Source organism: Plecotus auritus (genome assembly GCF_963455305.1).
Source record: "Plecotus auritus genome assembly, chromosome: 6".
NCBI lineage: Eukaryota > Metazoa > Chordata > Mammalia > Chiroptera > Vespertilionidae > Plecotus > Plecotus auritus.
This window is the reverse complement of record NC_137773.1, coordinates 152,720,395-152,736,693: the sequence shown is the minus strand read 5'-3', so window position 1 is coordinate 152,736,693 and position 16,299 is coordinate 152,720,395. Positions and strand designations below refer to the sequence as shown.

Genomic DNA, 16,299 nt, shown 5'->3' with positions numbered 1-16,299 from the left:
CTTTCTCTCTTACTTTTTTTTTCCTTTTCCCAATTTCATTTTGGCACTCCTTTCTTTCTTTCTTTTTTTTTCTCTTCTTCTTTCTCTCCTACCCTCTACTTTGCCTTTCTCTGGTGGCCACCTTTATTTGGGGTTATTAATATTGTGAATACATTTCTGTTCAGTACCTTGTGTGTTGTACCTGCTTGTGTTGTATTTTGTGCCTTTAAATCAACGCAGGAGAGAGAGAACTACATAACCAGACACCTGAAGAAGAGAGACCATGTGGAGACAAAGAAACAGCCCGCATATGAAAGAAAAGCAGGCATCACCAGAAAAGGAAGTAAACGAAATGAGGCAAGCAACCTGTCAGAGAAATAATTCAGAGAAATGGTCATCAGGTGGCTGAAAAGAATGGAAGACAAATTCGACAATATGTGTAAGAACCAAGAAGAAATGAAGAAGAACCAAGAAGAAATAAAAAATGACATCGCTGCTATAAAGAACTCAATAGAAAGCATCAAAGAGTAGACTAGAAGAAGCAGAAGACCGCATCAGTGAGCTAGAAGACAAGGTAGGAAAAAATACCCAAGTAGAGCAGCTTCTAGAAAAAAAAATTAAAAAGCAGGACAAGAACTAAGGGAACTTTGGGACAACACAAAACAAAACAACATCAGCATAATAAGGGTTTCAGAAGGAGAGGAAACAGAGCAAGGAATAGAAAACCTGTTTGAAGAAATAATGACAGAAAACTTCCCTGATATAGGGAAGAAAAAGCCCACACAAAACCAAGAAGCTCACAGAGTCCCAAGCAAAATGAACCCCAAAAGACCGACACCAAGGCACATTATTATTAAATTGGAAAACACCAACAACAAAGTAAGAATCTAAAAAGCAGCCAGAGACAGAAAGTTACCTATAAAGGAACCCCCATCAGACTAGCGACTGATTTCTCAACAGAAACTCATCAGGCCCAAAGGGAATGGAATGAAATATACTAAGTCAGGCAAAAGAAGGGTCTGAATCCAAGAATACTGTACCCAGCAAGGCTATCAATCAAAATTGAAGGTGAAATCAGGAGCTTAACAGACAAAAAAGGACTAAGGGAATTTATTACCACCAAACCAGCAATGCAAGAAATGCTAAAGGGTCTGCTGTAAAAAAAGAAATAGGAAGCGAAGAAGGAACACAGGGATAAAGTATAAAAATGGCGACAAATAAGCACCTATCAATAATAACTTTAAATGTAAATGGATTAAATGCCCCAATCAAAAGACAGAGGGTAACGGATTAGATAAGAAAACAAGACCCATATATCTGCTATCTACAAGAAACCCACCTCAGAAAAAAAGACGCACACAGACTGAGGGCGAAGGGATGGAAAAAGGTTTTTCAGGTGAATGGAAATGAAATAAAAGCTGGGGTAGCAATTCTTATATCTGACAAATTAGATCTCAAAGTGAAGGACATAACAAGAGATAAGGAAGGCCACTTCACAATACTAAAGGGAGCAATCCACAATCCAACAAGAAGAAATAACTCTGGTAAACATATACACACCCAATACAGGAGCACCCAAATACATAAAAAAAAAGTCCTGGAGGATATCAAGGGAGAGATTGACAGCAATACAATCATAGTAGGAGACTTTAATACCCCACTATTACCACTGGACAAATCCTCTAAACAAAAAATCAGCAAAGAAACATCAATTCTAAATGACTCACTAGACCAGATAGGATTAATTGACATCTTCAGAACATTTCACCCCAAAACCACAGAATGTACATTCTTCTCAAGTGCACATGGGTGATTTTCAAAATAGACCATATGTTGGGTCATAGGCAAAGTCTCTTCAAATTCAAGAAGATAGAAATCATATCAAGCATCTTCAGATCACAGTGGCATAAAACTGGAAATCAACTACAATAAAAACAATCCAAAAAAAATCAAACACATGGAGACTAAACAGCATGCTATTAAACAATGACTGGCTTACCAGAGAGATCAAGGAAGAAATAAAAAACATCATGGCAACAAATGACAATGAAAACACAACAATCCAAAATCTATGGGACACAGCAAAAGCAGTCTTGAAAGGGAAGTTCATAGCTCTACAAGCCTACTGCAAAAAACAAGAAACAATGGTAATAAATTACCTAACCCTACAACTCAAAGAGTTACAAAGAGAGCAACAAGAAAAGCCCAGTGTTAAGTAGAAGGAAGGAAATAATAAAGATCAGAGCGGAGATAAACGACATGGAGACCAAAAAAACAATACAAAAGATCAACAAAACCAAGAGCTGGTTCTCTGAAAGGATAAACAAGATTGATGAACCTCTAGCCAGGCTCACCAAGAAGCAAAGAGAGAGGACCCAAATAAACAAAATCAGAAATGAAAGAGGTGAAAATATAACAGACCCCACAGAAATACAAAGGATTGTTAAAAAAAATACTATGAAAAACTCTATTCCAACAAACTGGACAACCTGGAGGAAATGGACATATTCCTAGAAAAATACAACCTTCCAAAACTCAATCAGAAAGAATCTAAACATCTCAATAGGCCAATAACTATGGAAGAAATTGAAGCAGTCATCAAAATCTTCCAGCAAACAAAAGCCCGGGGCCAGACAGCTTCACAGGAGAGTTTTACCAAACATTCAAGGAAGAACTAAAACCTATCCTCCTCAGACTATTCCAGAAAATTCAAGAGGAAGGAACACTTCCAAGCTCCTTCTATAAAGTCAGCATCACCCTAATACCAAAACCAGATAAAGACAACCCAATGAAAGAATTACAGGCCAATATCCCTCATGAACATAGATGCCAAAATCCTCAACAAAATTCTAGCAAATCAGATCCAGCACTACATTAGAAAGATCATACACCATGACCAAGTAGGATTTATCCCAGGAATGCAAGGATGGTACAATATCCGCAAATCAATAAAAGTGATACATCACATAAACAAATTGAGAGATAAAAATCACATAGTCATATCAATTGATGCAGAAAAAGCATTTGACAAAATCCAACACCCTTTCTTGATAAAAACTCTCAACAAGGTGGGAATAGAAGGATCATATCTCAACATAATAAAAGCTATATATGATAAACCCACAGCTAACATCACACTCAATGGGCAAAAACTAAAACCATTTCCCCTAAGAACAGGAACAAGTCAGGGATGCCCACTCTCACCACTGCTGTTCAATATAGTACTGGAAGTATTAGCCATTGCAAATAGACAAGAAGAAGAAATAAAAGGCATCCAAATTGGAAAAGAAGAAGTAAAGCTGTCCTTATTTGCAGATGACATGATATTGTACATAAAAAACCCGAAAGACTCCCTCAAAAAACTAATAGACTTAATAAATGAATTCGGCAATGTAGAAGGATACAAAATTAATGCCAAGAAATCTATGGCATTTCTATACACCAATAGTGAACTTACAGAAAGAGAGACTAAAAAAGCAATCCCATTTACCATCGCACTAAAAAAATTAAGATACCTAGGAATAAACTTAACCAAGGAGGTAAAAGACCTATACGCGGAAAACTACAGGACACTGAAAAAAGAGATAGAGGAAGACGTAAACAGATGGAAGAATATACCATGTTCATGGATTGGTAGAATCAACATCATTAAAATGTCCATACTACCCAAAGCAATCTATAGATTCAATGCACTCCCCATTAAAATACCAACAGCATATTTCACAGACCTGGAAAGAACTCTCCAAAAATTCATCTGGAATAAAAAAAGACCCCGAATAGCCACAGCAATCCTGAGAAAGAAGAATAAAGTAGGAGGGATCTCAATACCAGATTTCAAGCTGTATTACAAAGCCACTCTTCTCAAAACAGCCTGGTACTGGCACAAGAACAGACATATAGACCAAGGGAATAGAACAGAGAATCCAGATATCAACCCAAACCACTATGCGCAATTAATATTTGACAAAGGAGGCATGAACATACAATGGAGTCAAGACAGTCTCTTCAATAAATGGTGTTGGGGAAATTGGACAGATACATGCAAAAAAATGAAACTAGATCACCAACTTACATCATACACAAAAATAAAACGCAAAATGGATACACGACTTAAACATGAGACGGGAAACCATAAAAATACTAGAGGAATCCACAGGCAGCAAAATCTCAGACATATGCCAAAAGAACTTCTTCACTGATACTGCCCCTAGAGCAATGGAAGCCAAAGAGAAAATAAACAAATGGGACTACATCAAAATAAAAAGCTTTTGCACAGCAAAAGAAACCATCAACAAAACAACAAGAAACTCCACTGTATGGGAGAACATATTTGCAAATGTTATCACTGATAAAGATTTAATCTCCAATATCTACAGGCAGCTTATACAACTTAATAAAAGGAAGATAAACGATCCAATAAAAAAATGGGCAACGGACCTAAATAGAATCTTTTCGAAAGAAGACAGAAGGAAGGCCAAGAGACACATGAAAACATGCTCAAAGTCACTAATTATCCGAGATGCAAATCAAAACGACAATGCGATACCATCTCACACCTGTCAGAATGGCTATCATCAACAAATCAACAAACGACAAGTGTTGGCGAGGATGCGGAGAAAAAGGAACCCTCGTGCACTGCTGGTGGGAATGCAGACTGGTGCAGCCACTGTGGAGAACAGTATGCAGTTTCCTCAAAAAACTGAAAATGGAACTCCCATTAGACCCAGTAATCTCACTTCTAGGAATATATCCTAAGAAACCAGAAACACCAATCAGAAAGGATATATGCACTCCTATGTTCATAGCAGCACAATTTACAATAGCTAAGATTTGGGAACAGCCTAGGTGCCCGTCAGCAGATGACGGGACCAGAAAACTATGGTACATCTACACAATGGAATACTATGCTGCCATAAAAAAGGAATTCTTACCATTTGTAGCAACCTGGATGGAATTGGAGAACATTATGCTAAGTGAAATAAGCCACTCAATGAAAGAAAAATACCACATGATCTCACTCATTTGTGGATAATAAAAAACATTATAAGCTGGTGAACAAAAAGACACAGAGGCAGTAAAGCATCAAATAGACTGTCAAATTACAGCGGGAAGGTTAGGGAGAGGTGGGGGAAATAAGAGATCAACTGAAGGACTTATATGCATGCATAAAAGAATAACTAATGGATGCAAAACATTGGGGGGTGAGGGCATGTATGGGAGTGGGGTGGGGGGGGCAATGGTAAGATATGTACACATATAATACCTTAATAAAAAAAATAGTAGTTTTAAATAAATAAATAAATAAATAAATAAATAAATAAATAAATAAATAAATAAATAAAATGTGAGGATCCAAAAACTGGATAGAGGATGGATCTGGCAGAGAGCAAGAGCTATAGAGGTGTCTCCTCAAGTCTTTGCCTTATTACCATAATACAGACATACCTTCTTTAATTGCACTTTGCAGATATTGCCTTTTTTACAAATAAAAGGCTTTTGGCAACAAATCTATCGGTGCCATTTTTCCAGTAACATTTGCTCACTTCATGACTTTGTAATTGGTAATTCTCACAATATTCCAAATTTTTTCATTACTATATTTGTTATGGTGATCTGTTATCAATGATTTTTTGTTATTACTGTAACTGTTTTGGGGTGCCACAAACTGTGACCATATAAAATGATAAATTTAATGGATAACTGTGTGTGTTATGACTGCTCCACAGACCTACTGTTCTCTGTCTCTCTCACTCTCTTTGGGCCTCCCTATTCCTGAGGCACAAAAATATTGAAATTAGGTCAATTAATAACCTTAATTAATATCCTAAATGGCCCCAATGTGTTCAATTGAAAGGAAGAAATCATTAAGCTTAGGGAGGAAGGCATGTCCAAGCTGAGATAGGTCAAAAGCTTGTCCTCTTGTGCCAAACAGCCAAATTATAAATGCACAGAAAAAGTTCTTGAAGGAAATTAAAAGTGCTACTCCAGGGAACACACAAACTCTCCTCCATTCTGTGAAGGCTGAGAGAGGGGAGGAAGCTGCAGAAGAAAAGTTTGAAGCTAGCAGAGGTTGGTTCGTGAGCTTTAAGGAAAGAAGCAGTTCCATAACATAAAAGTGCAAGGTGACATGGCAAGTGCTGATGTAGAAGCTACAGCAAGTCATCCAGAAAAGCTAGCTAAGATAATTCATGAAGATGGCTACACTAAACAAGATTTTCAATGTAGACAAAACTGCCTTCTACTAGAAGATGCCATCTAGGACTTTCACAGCTAGAAAAGGAAGTCAATACTTGGCTTCAAAGCTTCAAAGGACAGGCAGATTCTTTTGTCAGGGGCTAATGCAGCTGGTGACTTTAAGTTGAAGCCAATGCTCATTTACTATTGTGAAAATCCTCGGGCCCTAAAGAATTATGCTAAATCTACTCTGCCTGTGCTCTATAAATGGAATAACAAAAGATATGACAGCATTTCTGCTTAAAACATGGTTGACTATTTTAAGCCCACTGTTGAAACATACTGCTAAAAAAAATAACTTCCTTTCAAAATATTACTGCTCACTGACAACGTACTAGTTACCCAAGAGCTCTAATGGAAATGTACAAGAAGATTAATGTTGTTTTCATGACTCCTAACACAACATCCATTCTTCAGCCCATCGATCAAAGAGTAATCTGAACTTTCAAGTCTTACAATTTAAGAAATACATTATTTCAGAAGGCTACAGCTGCCAGAGGTAGTGTTTCCTTTGATGGATTTAGGCAAAATGAATTAAAAACCTTCTGGAAAGGATTCACCATTCTAGATGCCATTATGAACATTCATGGGCCATGGCCAGTGTGGCTCAGTTGGGCATCGTCCCGTGCACCAAAAGGTTGCTGGTTCAATTCCCAATCAGGGCACCTTCCAGATTTCGGGCACAATCACCAGTAGGGAGCATGCAGGAAGTGGCCAATTGATCTTGCGCTCTCACATCAATATTTCTCTCTCTCTCTCTTTCCCCCTCCCTCCCTCCATCTCTCTTTCCCTCTTTCTAAAAATCAATTTTAAAAAAATTTTTTTTTTTTTTTAAAAGAGCCTTTGTGGTTGACAGGAAGAGATCAAAATATCAACATTAATAGGAGTTTGGAAGAAGTTCATTCCAACCCATGAATGACTTTGAGGGATTCAACACTTCAGAGAGGAAGTAACTGCAGATGTGGTGGTGGAAATAACAAGAGAACTAGAATTAGAAGTGGGGCCTGAGGATGTGACTGAATTACTGAAATCTCATGATTAACCTCTAATACAGGGGTCCTCAAACTTTTTAAACAGGGGGCCAGTTCACTGTCCCTCAGACCATTGGAGGGCCGGAATATAGTTTAAAAAAAAAACAACTATGAACAAATTCCTATGCGCACTGCGGGCCCGGGACAAGTCGGCTACTAAGCAGGACAGGCAGCGGCACCCGGCGGGCCAGATAAATGTCCTCAGCGGGCCGCATGTGGCCCGCGGGCCGTAGTTTGAGGACCCCTGCTCTAATGGATGCAAAGTTGCTTCTTATGTATGAGCAAAGAAAGTAGTATCTTAAGATGGATTCCACTCCTGGTGAAGACTGTTGAAATGATGACAAAGGACTTAGAATCTATAATCATAAAAGCGTAATATGCAAATCGACCAAACGACTGAACAGCAGAACAACTGTCCAGATGACCTTCCGGATGACCACGCTATGACATGCACTGGCGCCAGGCCAGCCAAGGTGGGTGCGATGCGATTGGTCGGGGGCCCTGCCATTACCCCAAGATAGCCCCACAGAGGGAGGCCCATACCACCGGTCAGTGGCACTGTGGCCGGTGTGAAGGGGCCAGCCAGCGATCACCTCGCAGGGGGAGGCCCAGGCCAGCCAAGCAATTGCACCCCATGACTGTTGCCCGCAGAGGGAGACGACCGGTGGCGGGGGAGAGGGGGTAGCACGAGAAGGCACAGGCCAGGCTGACGGACACACACACAGACCGTACACAAATTTCATGCACTGGGCCTCTAGTATTAAATAAAATTAATTGATAAAGCAGTGGCGGGGTATAAGAGGATTGACTCCAATTTTGAAAGAAGTTCTACTGTGGGTAAAACACTATTAAACAGCATCACATGCCACAGAGAAATCGTTTGTGAAAGGAAGAGTCAATCAATGTGGCAAACTTCTTGCCTTAGTTTAAGAAACTGCCACAACCAACCCCAATCTTCAGCAACCACCACCTTGATCAATCAACAGCCATCAACATAGAGACAAGACCCTCTAAAAGCAAAAAAATTACAACTCACTTAAAGGCTCTGATAATGCTTAGCATTTTTCAGCAACAAAGTATTATTATTTTTTTAATATATTTTTATTGATTTCAGAGAGAAAGGAAGAGGAGAGAGATATATAGAAACATCCATGATGAGAGAGAATCATGGATCGGCTGCCTCCTGCAAGCCCCCCACAAGGGATCAAACCCACAACCCAGGCATGTGCCCTTGACTGGAATCGAACCTGGGACCTTTCAGTTCACAGGCCAATGCTCTATCCACTAAGCCGAACTGGCTAGGGCAACAAAGTATTATTTAATTAAGGTGTGTCCAGTATATATTTTTAGACATAATGCTATTGCACACTTAATAGATTACAGTGTAGTGTGAACATAAATTTTATATACACTGGAAAAAAAAAAAAAACTTGTGTGACTAGCTTTATTGCAGTTATTTGCTTTACTGCAATGGTCTGGACTTAACCCACAGTGTCTCCAAGGTATGTCTGTACTGAACAATGTACACGTGAGAGAAAATTACCTGAGGCCAGGAAAGACCAACAAGAAAGGAGTAAGCCAAACAATTCCCAAACCTCACTTAGGGGTGGGAATCATTCATGTTCCCACCAGCCAGAGGAGAAAGACCTCTTACTACACAGAACATCATGTCCTCAGAAGTCCTTAGTAGTTGGACTAAACTGGCCATTAACCAAAGGCTGCTCTGAATCTGTCCTAACAAAGCTTAAAGGCAAGACTTAAAAGGATCAAACTGGTTACAATAACTTAACTGTACAACAGAAGAAATCTAACACTATACAAAGAAATTCAGCACCCAACAACATAGAATTCACAATTAACAGACAAAGACACTGGGTAGCTAAAGGTCAGAGATTGGAAGAGAACTTACAAATTACATATCTTCAATTTTATATATTTTCAATTTTATATCTTATATATATAATATACAATCAAAAGTTATTAAAATAAAAATAATTTAAAAGTTTGAAATGTAAAGTATTTGTTACTTTCAACATTAGGAGTGAAATCATTTGTATTCTGTATTAAGAGTCCAAACAAATAGATACGAACAGAACAGGGAGCTCTTGTAGCTGAACAGCCCTGCCATGTGTCATCTCCAGATGCTAAGTACTACTGAAAATCTGGAGTACAAATTCCAACTTCCATATGGGTAATGTTCCAAAAGTGTACTTTAAGTCTATTATCTGGAACTCTGAACACATTTTCCCATAGAAACAATGGCAGGCTGGTCTACAAAGGCCTATTTTACCCATGATGTATCTCAAGTGTAGTTCTCTACAAACAAGCACTGTAGAACCCCAAGTAAAAAAAAAAAAAAAAAAATCTGTAGGAATATTCAGAATTCCCCTTGTGGAAGCTATACACATGTCTTTTCCCTCTGTAGCCCTGATATTAGGAACAAGGACTCAATTCTGCTAGTAGTCCCAAGAAACTCAGGTATTGCAAGAACCAAAAAGAAGTGAAGGCAAAGAGATGAGCTGCACACGAACTTCTTCCTAAGTCTACACAAAACCTATGAGAGCTTCTCAGTCTTAGTTCCCTGTCCTTTGTTTACTTTAAGAAGCAAGACAACACAGTGTAGGAACATGGGCTTTGGAGTTAGACAGGTTTAGGTTTAAATCTCAGCTTTGAAATTTACTGAACTGTGTGAGCATAGTCAAGTTAACTACCTTCACTGATTCTTAGTTTCCTTATCTATAAAATGGGGATCACACCTGCTGTTCAAGTTCATTTTAAGAACAGTCACAAACTACAGACAGTACCAACTACAGTGGTAGACTCATAGGTTCATGAAAATGAAAGCTGATGTTTTTCTGTTACTTCTGAGGATCTCTGAGATTCTGGCCTGCTCTTCCTTCTACTGGCAGCACCTGTCCCTTGAAACAAAGCACTCAACCTAGGAGTCTCCTAAAACTTCTGTTTATGTTATTAACAGAAATAACATAAAACAAGGGGTTACATGTTTCTCTTTCCCCACTCATACAAATGAGGGGATAAACCACAAACAAATGAATATATCAAGCAAACATTTAGAGGAACAGAAGTCAGTGAGTTTTAGTGATATCATCATGGAGGCTGGCACTGAGGGAGCAGCAATGGTAGGTTTGGGAGAACAGTAGGAAGTTGCAAGGTTATGGAAACTGCTCCTTTCCTCTCCCTCCTTTCACCCACATTAGTAGCAAAACCTACACCCACAGCAAGGTGAAAAGCAAAAATTAGAGGCCAGAGAGGATCCATGAAGTAACCAATGATTTACAATGAAAAGGAAATTTCAGTACAGAAGCTTTTAAATTAATATACAAGATTTGAAGGAGGGAGAGGAATATAAAGAATCACACCATCTAAGCCCAAAGAAACATCTAAATTGGGGTAGTTTTTACTGCATGCTAAAATATTTTTAAGAATTACTTACTCAGGAGAAACAACAGAAAAATGGGATTCACTATCCAATTTTCCATTATTTGCTTTCTAAAATATAAAATACATCTACTGTAAGAGCCAAGGTTAAAAGAAAACCAAAGAAAAAGCTCTTTGGCGATTCAAGTCACATCAAATTAAGTCTCCTAATATATAGGAAACAGAACCACTGGCCTCGAAGGGATATTCAGAGACAGCTCAAGCTTCCAGCAAAATTTAAACCTAAAAAGAACCAAAACAGTTAATGACTGGCCTCTCGTAGGAGCCTGTTCATATACTCAGTCACTGCTGGGCATCAAGCAGTACTGGATAGTCAGTGACAGGTACAATACAAGAAAGGATTTACACCCCAAAACTGATCAAATTCTCTCTCTGCAATTGAAGCATTTTCTCATCATCTTTTCTCCCTAGACAAGACATGACTGACAAGCATTCTATTAACCAAAACGTCTTGCACACTTAAAGACAGTCATTAAAGTTGTCTCTCAGAATTTGCTTTATGGCTCATGAAGCATTTATTCAGAAACTGTATTCTTTATTTCTAATCATTTTTTTTCCTATCTTGAATTCTGTAGGTTCCACACATCCCTCTTAAAATAGGATGCTAAAACTAGACTTAATATTTGTAGACAGACCCTACTAATGACAAGTATAATAAAAAGATTACTTAATAGTTCTAACAAGATTTGTTAATTGATCCAAATTCAGAGGAATTAAAGATACAGCAGTATACTGGTTTATTCAATTTAGGATGCATTATAAATTCCAGTTATTGCAGCTGTTTGCATGCCATGAGAACTCTCTGAATTTGAACTGAAATAAAACAGGAATTTTCTGCATTGCATTTGTGCTCTGCAATGTTTCTTTTAATTAATTTTCATTATATTTTTAGTGAAATATGGAACTGAATCAAGACCACTATTAAATCTAAGCTTATATCTACCTTTTCCCTCATTTCTATAGCCAATAATCACAAAATAAAACTTATTAGGTCTCCCCTGATTCCTTATTTAGTTCAACCCAATGACTTCTCATCATCCTAGTATCTCCTAGATACCAAAGCAAATGCATAAAACAGTTGCCACATTTATTTACTTATTTAGTCTGATGCAACCAAATTAACCAAAAATATTTTTAATAGCTAAATGGATGCTTTAATGTTTTTATGAAATTTGCGTTTAGCCTGGCTGGATTGGCTCAGTTGACTGAGTGTCATCCTGTGCAGTGAAAGGTTGCCGGTTCAATTCCTGGTCAGGGCAATACCTGGGTTGCGGGTTTGAGCCCCAGTCAGGAAACAAATGGAAGGCAACCGATTGATTGCAATCTATCTGCCTGCCTGCCTGCCTGCCTGCCTGCCTATCTGTCTATCTAATCTATCTATCTATCTATCTATCTATCTATCTATCTATCTATCTATCTATCTATCTGAGCAAGTCCTTGGGTGAGGATTGAAATAAAAGAAATTTGCATTTAAATGTAAGATTTCAGAAAAGTGATACAACCTGTGAGAGCAGTTTCTTCAGAAGCTGTGCTATGGCAGGATCCTCAGGTGGAGGGCAATCAGGAAGAGATCCATTCCGTTTTTTCTGACGCATGTGAAGATGTCTGAATAAGCTAGTAATATCTTTAGACCTCAAAGCATAATCAAATATAGAACGACTTACTGGCTCTTTTAAAACACTGAGTAAAACAAGTTTTCTTTCAATCTGTATCAGAAAAATAAAAAGAATCAGTCAAAACTACAATATTTTGTTCAGTTATTTTCAAGTTCAATACAATTTCTGTAAAGTTAACACAGGTATTTATTTTCTAAAAAAATGCAAGACATGAACATCTGCAATTTTTGTTGAGAAGAAAAAGGAATACTCGTGACCTTTAAAGAACTCAGGTTTTTCCTCTTTTTATTGTTAGCATCTCAGTACACACCTGTGTCTGTGATACTGGAAGACTAATAATAAATACCTATACTAGAAAGTTTAGAAAATGAAAAAGATTTTTCTATATCCCAAAATGTCAGGTGACTTCCTAGATCTAAAAAGCACCTGCAGTTCATAGGCCTAACAGCCAAGAGGTACTGATCCAGAAAAGATGTGCAACAGTCGAAGGGCTTCCCTGCAGCCATCAGGTTTTCCCATTAGCTTCAATCACTTCTAAAAATCACTACTCTCTCATAGAGTTCATAAAATCCTGCTTTTTCTTATCCCCAAGAATATTCTTGTTGTCAATGCATTTATAATAAAAAGGAAAAACACTACTAAGAGTAATCAAGAGGACTTTCTTTAGATATATTTAACAATCCGGTGAGTTGGCCAGTGGAAACCAGCATAAAAGGCTATCTTTTATCTAATCCAAAATGTAGAAAAATATAATTTATGAAACATATAATTAGCTTTTCAACTCCTGATCCTGGCCTTTCAGAATATCAAACACTGATAAAAACAAACAAAAAATTTTAAAAGAATTTCTGAGAAACAGAATGATACAGATTTCTAATAAACCACTTATATGTCATATTTATTATAGTAAACCACAACTAAAAGTTATTACCAAAATATATGCAATTTTTAAATCCAAAAGACATTTCACATTGTGCTATAAAAACTTTATAAACAAACTTCTAAATAGAATAAGTGATAAAAAATAGTAGGAATCTCTAGACCTGATTTTCAAGGAAACTAATAAGCTTCAAAAAAGGGGGAACATATTTTCTAGTAATATTATTCATCTTTCATGTACACTGAGTGGCCAGATTATTATGATCTCTGAACGCATAATAATCTGGCCACTCAGTGTATATCCTATATAATAAAAGGCTAATATGCAAATTGTCCCCTCAACCAGGAGTTCGACCAGCAGGCAGGCTGGCCAACCGCCCATCTCCCATTCCCCTGGCCAGGCTGGCCGGACTCCACCCATGCACGAATTCATGCACCAGGCCTCTAACACATATATATATGTTAGAGGCCCGGTGCACGAAATTTGTGCATGGCGGGGGGTGTCCCTCAGCCCAGCCTGCACCCTCTCCAATCTGGGATCCCTCTCACAATACAGGACTGCTGGCTTCCAACTGCTCGCCTGCCTGCCTTCCTGATTGCTCCTAACTGCTTCTGCCTGCCAGCCTGATCACCCCCTAACCCAGCCGTGGGCAAACTACGGCCCGCGGGCCGGATACGGCCCGTTTGGCTGTTCTATCTGGCCCGCGGAGCCAAAAGAGCGGAGGGTTCTCTTGCTCTCCCCTCCGCTCCTTTACTTTGAATTTATATTAGTTCACACAAACACTCCATCCATGCTTTTGTTCCGGCCCTCCGGTCCAGTTTAAGAACCCATTGTGGCACTTGAGTCAAAAAGTTTGCCCACCCCTGCCCTAACCACTCCCCTGCCAGCCTGATTGATGCCTAACTGCTCCCCTTACAGCCTGTTTGCCCCTAACTGCCCTCCCCTACAGGCCTGGTCACCCTAACTGCCCTCCCCTGCAGGCCTGGTCCCCCCCAACTGCTCTCCCCTGCTGGCCTGGGTCCCCCCCAACTGTCCTTCCCTGCAGGCCCGGTCACCCCCAACTTCCGTCCTCTGCTAGCCTTGTCACCCCTAACTGCCCTCCCTGCAGGCTTGATTGCCCCCAACTGCCCTCCCTTGCAGGCCTGGTCCCTCCCAACTGCCCTCCCCTGCTGGCCATCTTGTGGTGGCCATTTTGTGTCCACATGGGGGCAGGATCTTTGACCACATGGGGGCAGCCATCTTGTGTGTTGGAGTGATGGTCAATCTGCATATTACTCTTTTATTAGATAGGATACACACACACACACACACACACACACACACACACACACACACTCTGAGTGGCCAGATTATTATGCGTGCAGAGATCATAATAATCTGGTCACTCAGTGTATAAATAAATTGTTCTTGGGGTAAAAATAAAAAATTTTACAAACTACAAAATGAAGAATGATGATTCCCAAAAATAGATGAATCTACAAGGAAAAGTAAGGGCTGAAGGCACAGCCAAATCCTCATGTCCAGAGGATATCCAAGGCCACTTTCTCCAACAAAAGGGAAGGGACATTGGGATTTAAAAGTAGGAGAAAGCGGGCCGGCGGCAGTGGCGACTCTGGACACGAGCCGGGCCCAAAAAGAAAAAATAAAATAAAATAAAATAAAATAAAAGTAGGAGAAAGCCAGAAGCATGTGAATTCACAAAAGTGCTTTAGTAAAAATAGGCCATTTCAGAATGTTTTAACAGCCAGAATAATCCCTCAACAGTCCACTCAATTTAAATTATCTATTTTGATAGTTAGCTGTCCAGCAAGATAAAGGGTATAAACACTGACAAGTTGGGTAAACAACTGCCTTGTACAAACCAAAGACCCAAAGTTTATCATCAAGAGCTGTACTGCTGGGCAGGGGCAGGGTTGTAATTATTAGGTTCTTTTCTAATCCTATATAATAAAAGGCTAATATGCAAATCGGCTGAACACCTGGTCGCTGTGATGCACACTGACCACCAGGGGGCAGATGCTCAACGCAAGAGCTGTCTCCTGGTGGTCAGTGCATTCCCACAGGGGGAGCACTGCTCAGCCAGAAGCCACCTCTGTGGCAGTGCTAAGGACTCCTGGGGGGATGTCCAACTGCCAGCTTAGGCACACTTCCCATTGGACATCCCCTGAGGGGTCCCAGACTGCCAGAGGGCATAGGCTGGGCTGAAGGACCAACCACCGCCCCCTCCACCCCCATGCACGAATGTCATGCACTGGGCCTCTAGTTTTTTATAAATGCTGACTTGGACTGAACTCTGTTATACTTTTACAAATAAAAGCAGAGGTCTATTAATATACATTTCTTCTATATTTCACTCAAACTGCAGATGCTTTACAACATTACACATAAGAAAGAAAATAAAGTATGAATTACTGGCTGCTATATTATGCATTACATGATGCATAACATAATAGTCTCTTGAACGTTTCTCACCTTCAAAATATTTGTTTCTTTAACATTAATTAGCTTGAAATGAATTTGAAAATGCCCTAGCCCAATTTAAATCTTTAAAATTTTAAATAAAAACAAAACTCTCTAAATTTTTTTTTTAATGGTGCAGTGTGGAGGGAGTATTAATTCCAAATTGAAACATGCTTACCTGTATTATTGGTTGAGTAATATATGGGTCAAGGTAAGGCATCAGTTTACAATACACATCAGCTGTGTTTATTTGATGAGCTACCACTGTGATAAATCCCACAGCACCATAGCGTATCCATAGATTGGGATGACACAGAAATGGGGCTAAAGAAGAAAAACAATATATGGCTTAAACAATGTTCATAAATAGTTTCAAACTATCAGGATAAATAAATTTTCACCTTATAACACAAGTGATGATAAAGATTATACCACATGTTACTATCAGGTGCCCTCACATACAATTATCCTGAGGTGTAAACTCAACCAAGTGAACATACTGATATAATATTCCCTATCATAAAACTTAGCAATACCATAAAAGAATAAAAACAGCTACCTCCTGCCCTAGCCAATTTTGCTCAGTGATTAGAGCGTCGGACCACAGACTGAAGGGTCCCAGGTTCGATTTCGGTCAAGA

General features: G+C 39.1%; 1 protein-coding gene across 3 annotated transcripts in view; it reads right to left on the bottom strand.

Moving 5' to 3' along the window:
- Window positions 1–16,299, bottom strand: part of PIK3R4 (phosphoinositide-3-kinase regulatory subunit 4) — a 66,255-nt gene that overhangs the window by 27,716 nt on the left and 22,240 nt on the right. For all 3 annotated transcript variants that reach the window (XM_080675731.1, XM_080675733.1, XM_080675732.1), the window contains exons 8-9: window positions 15,838–15,983; window positions 12,206–12,409 (exon numbers count right to left, since the gene is read on the bottom strand). In XM_080675731.1, coding sequence (XP_080531857.1) covers window positions 12,206–12,409; window positions 15,838–15,983 — 350 coding nt within the window. The remainder of the gene's footprint in view (window positions 1–12,205; window positions 12,410–15,837; window positions 15,984–16,299) is intronic.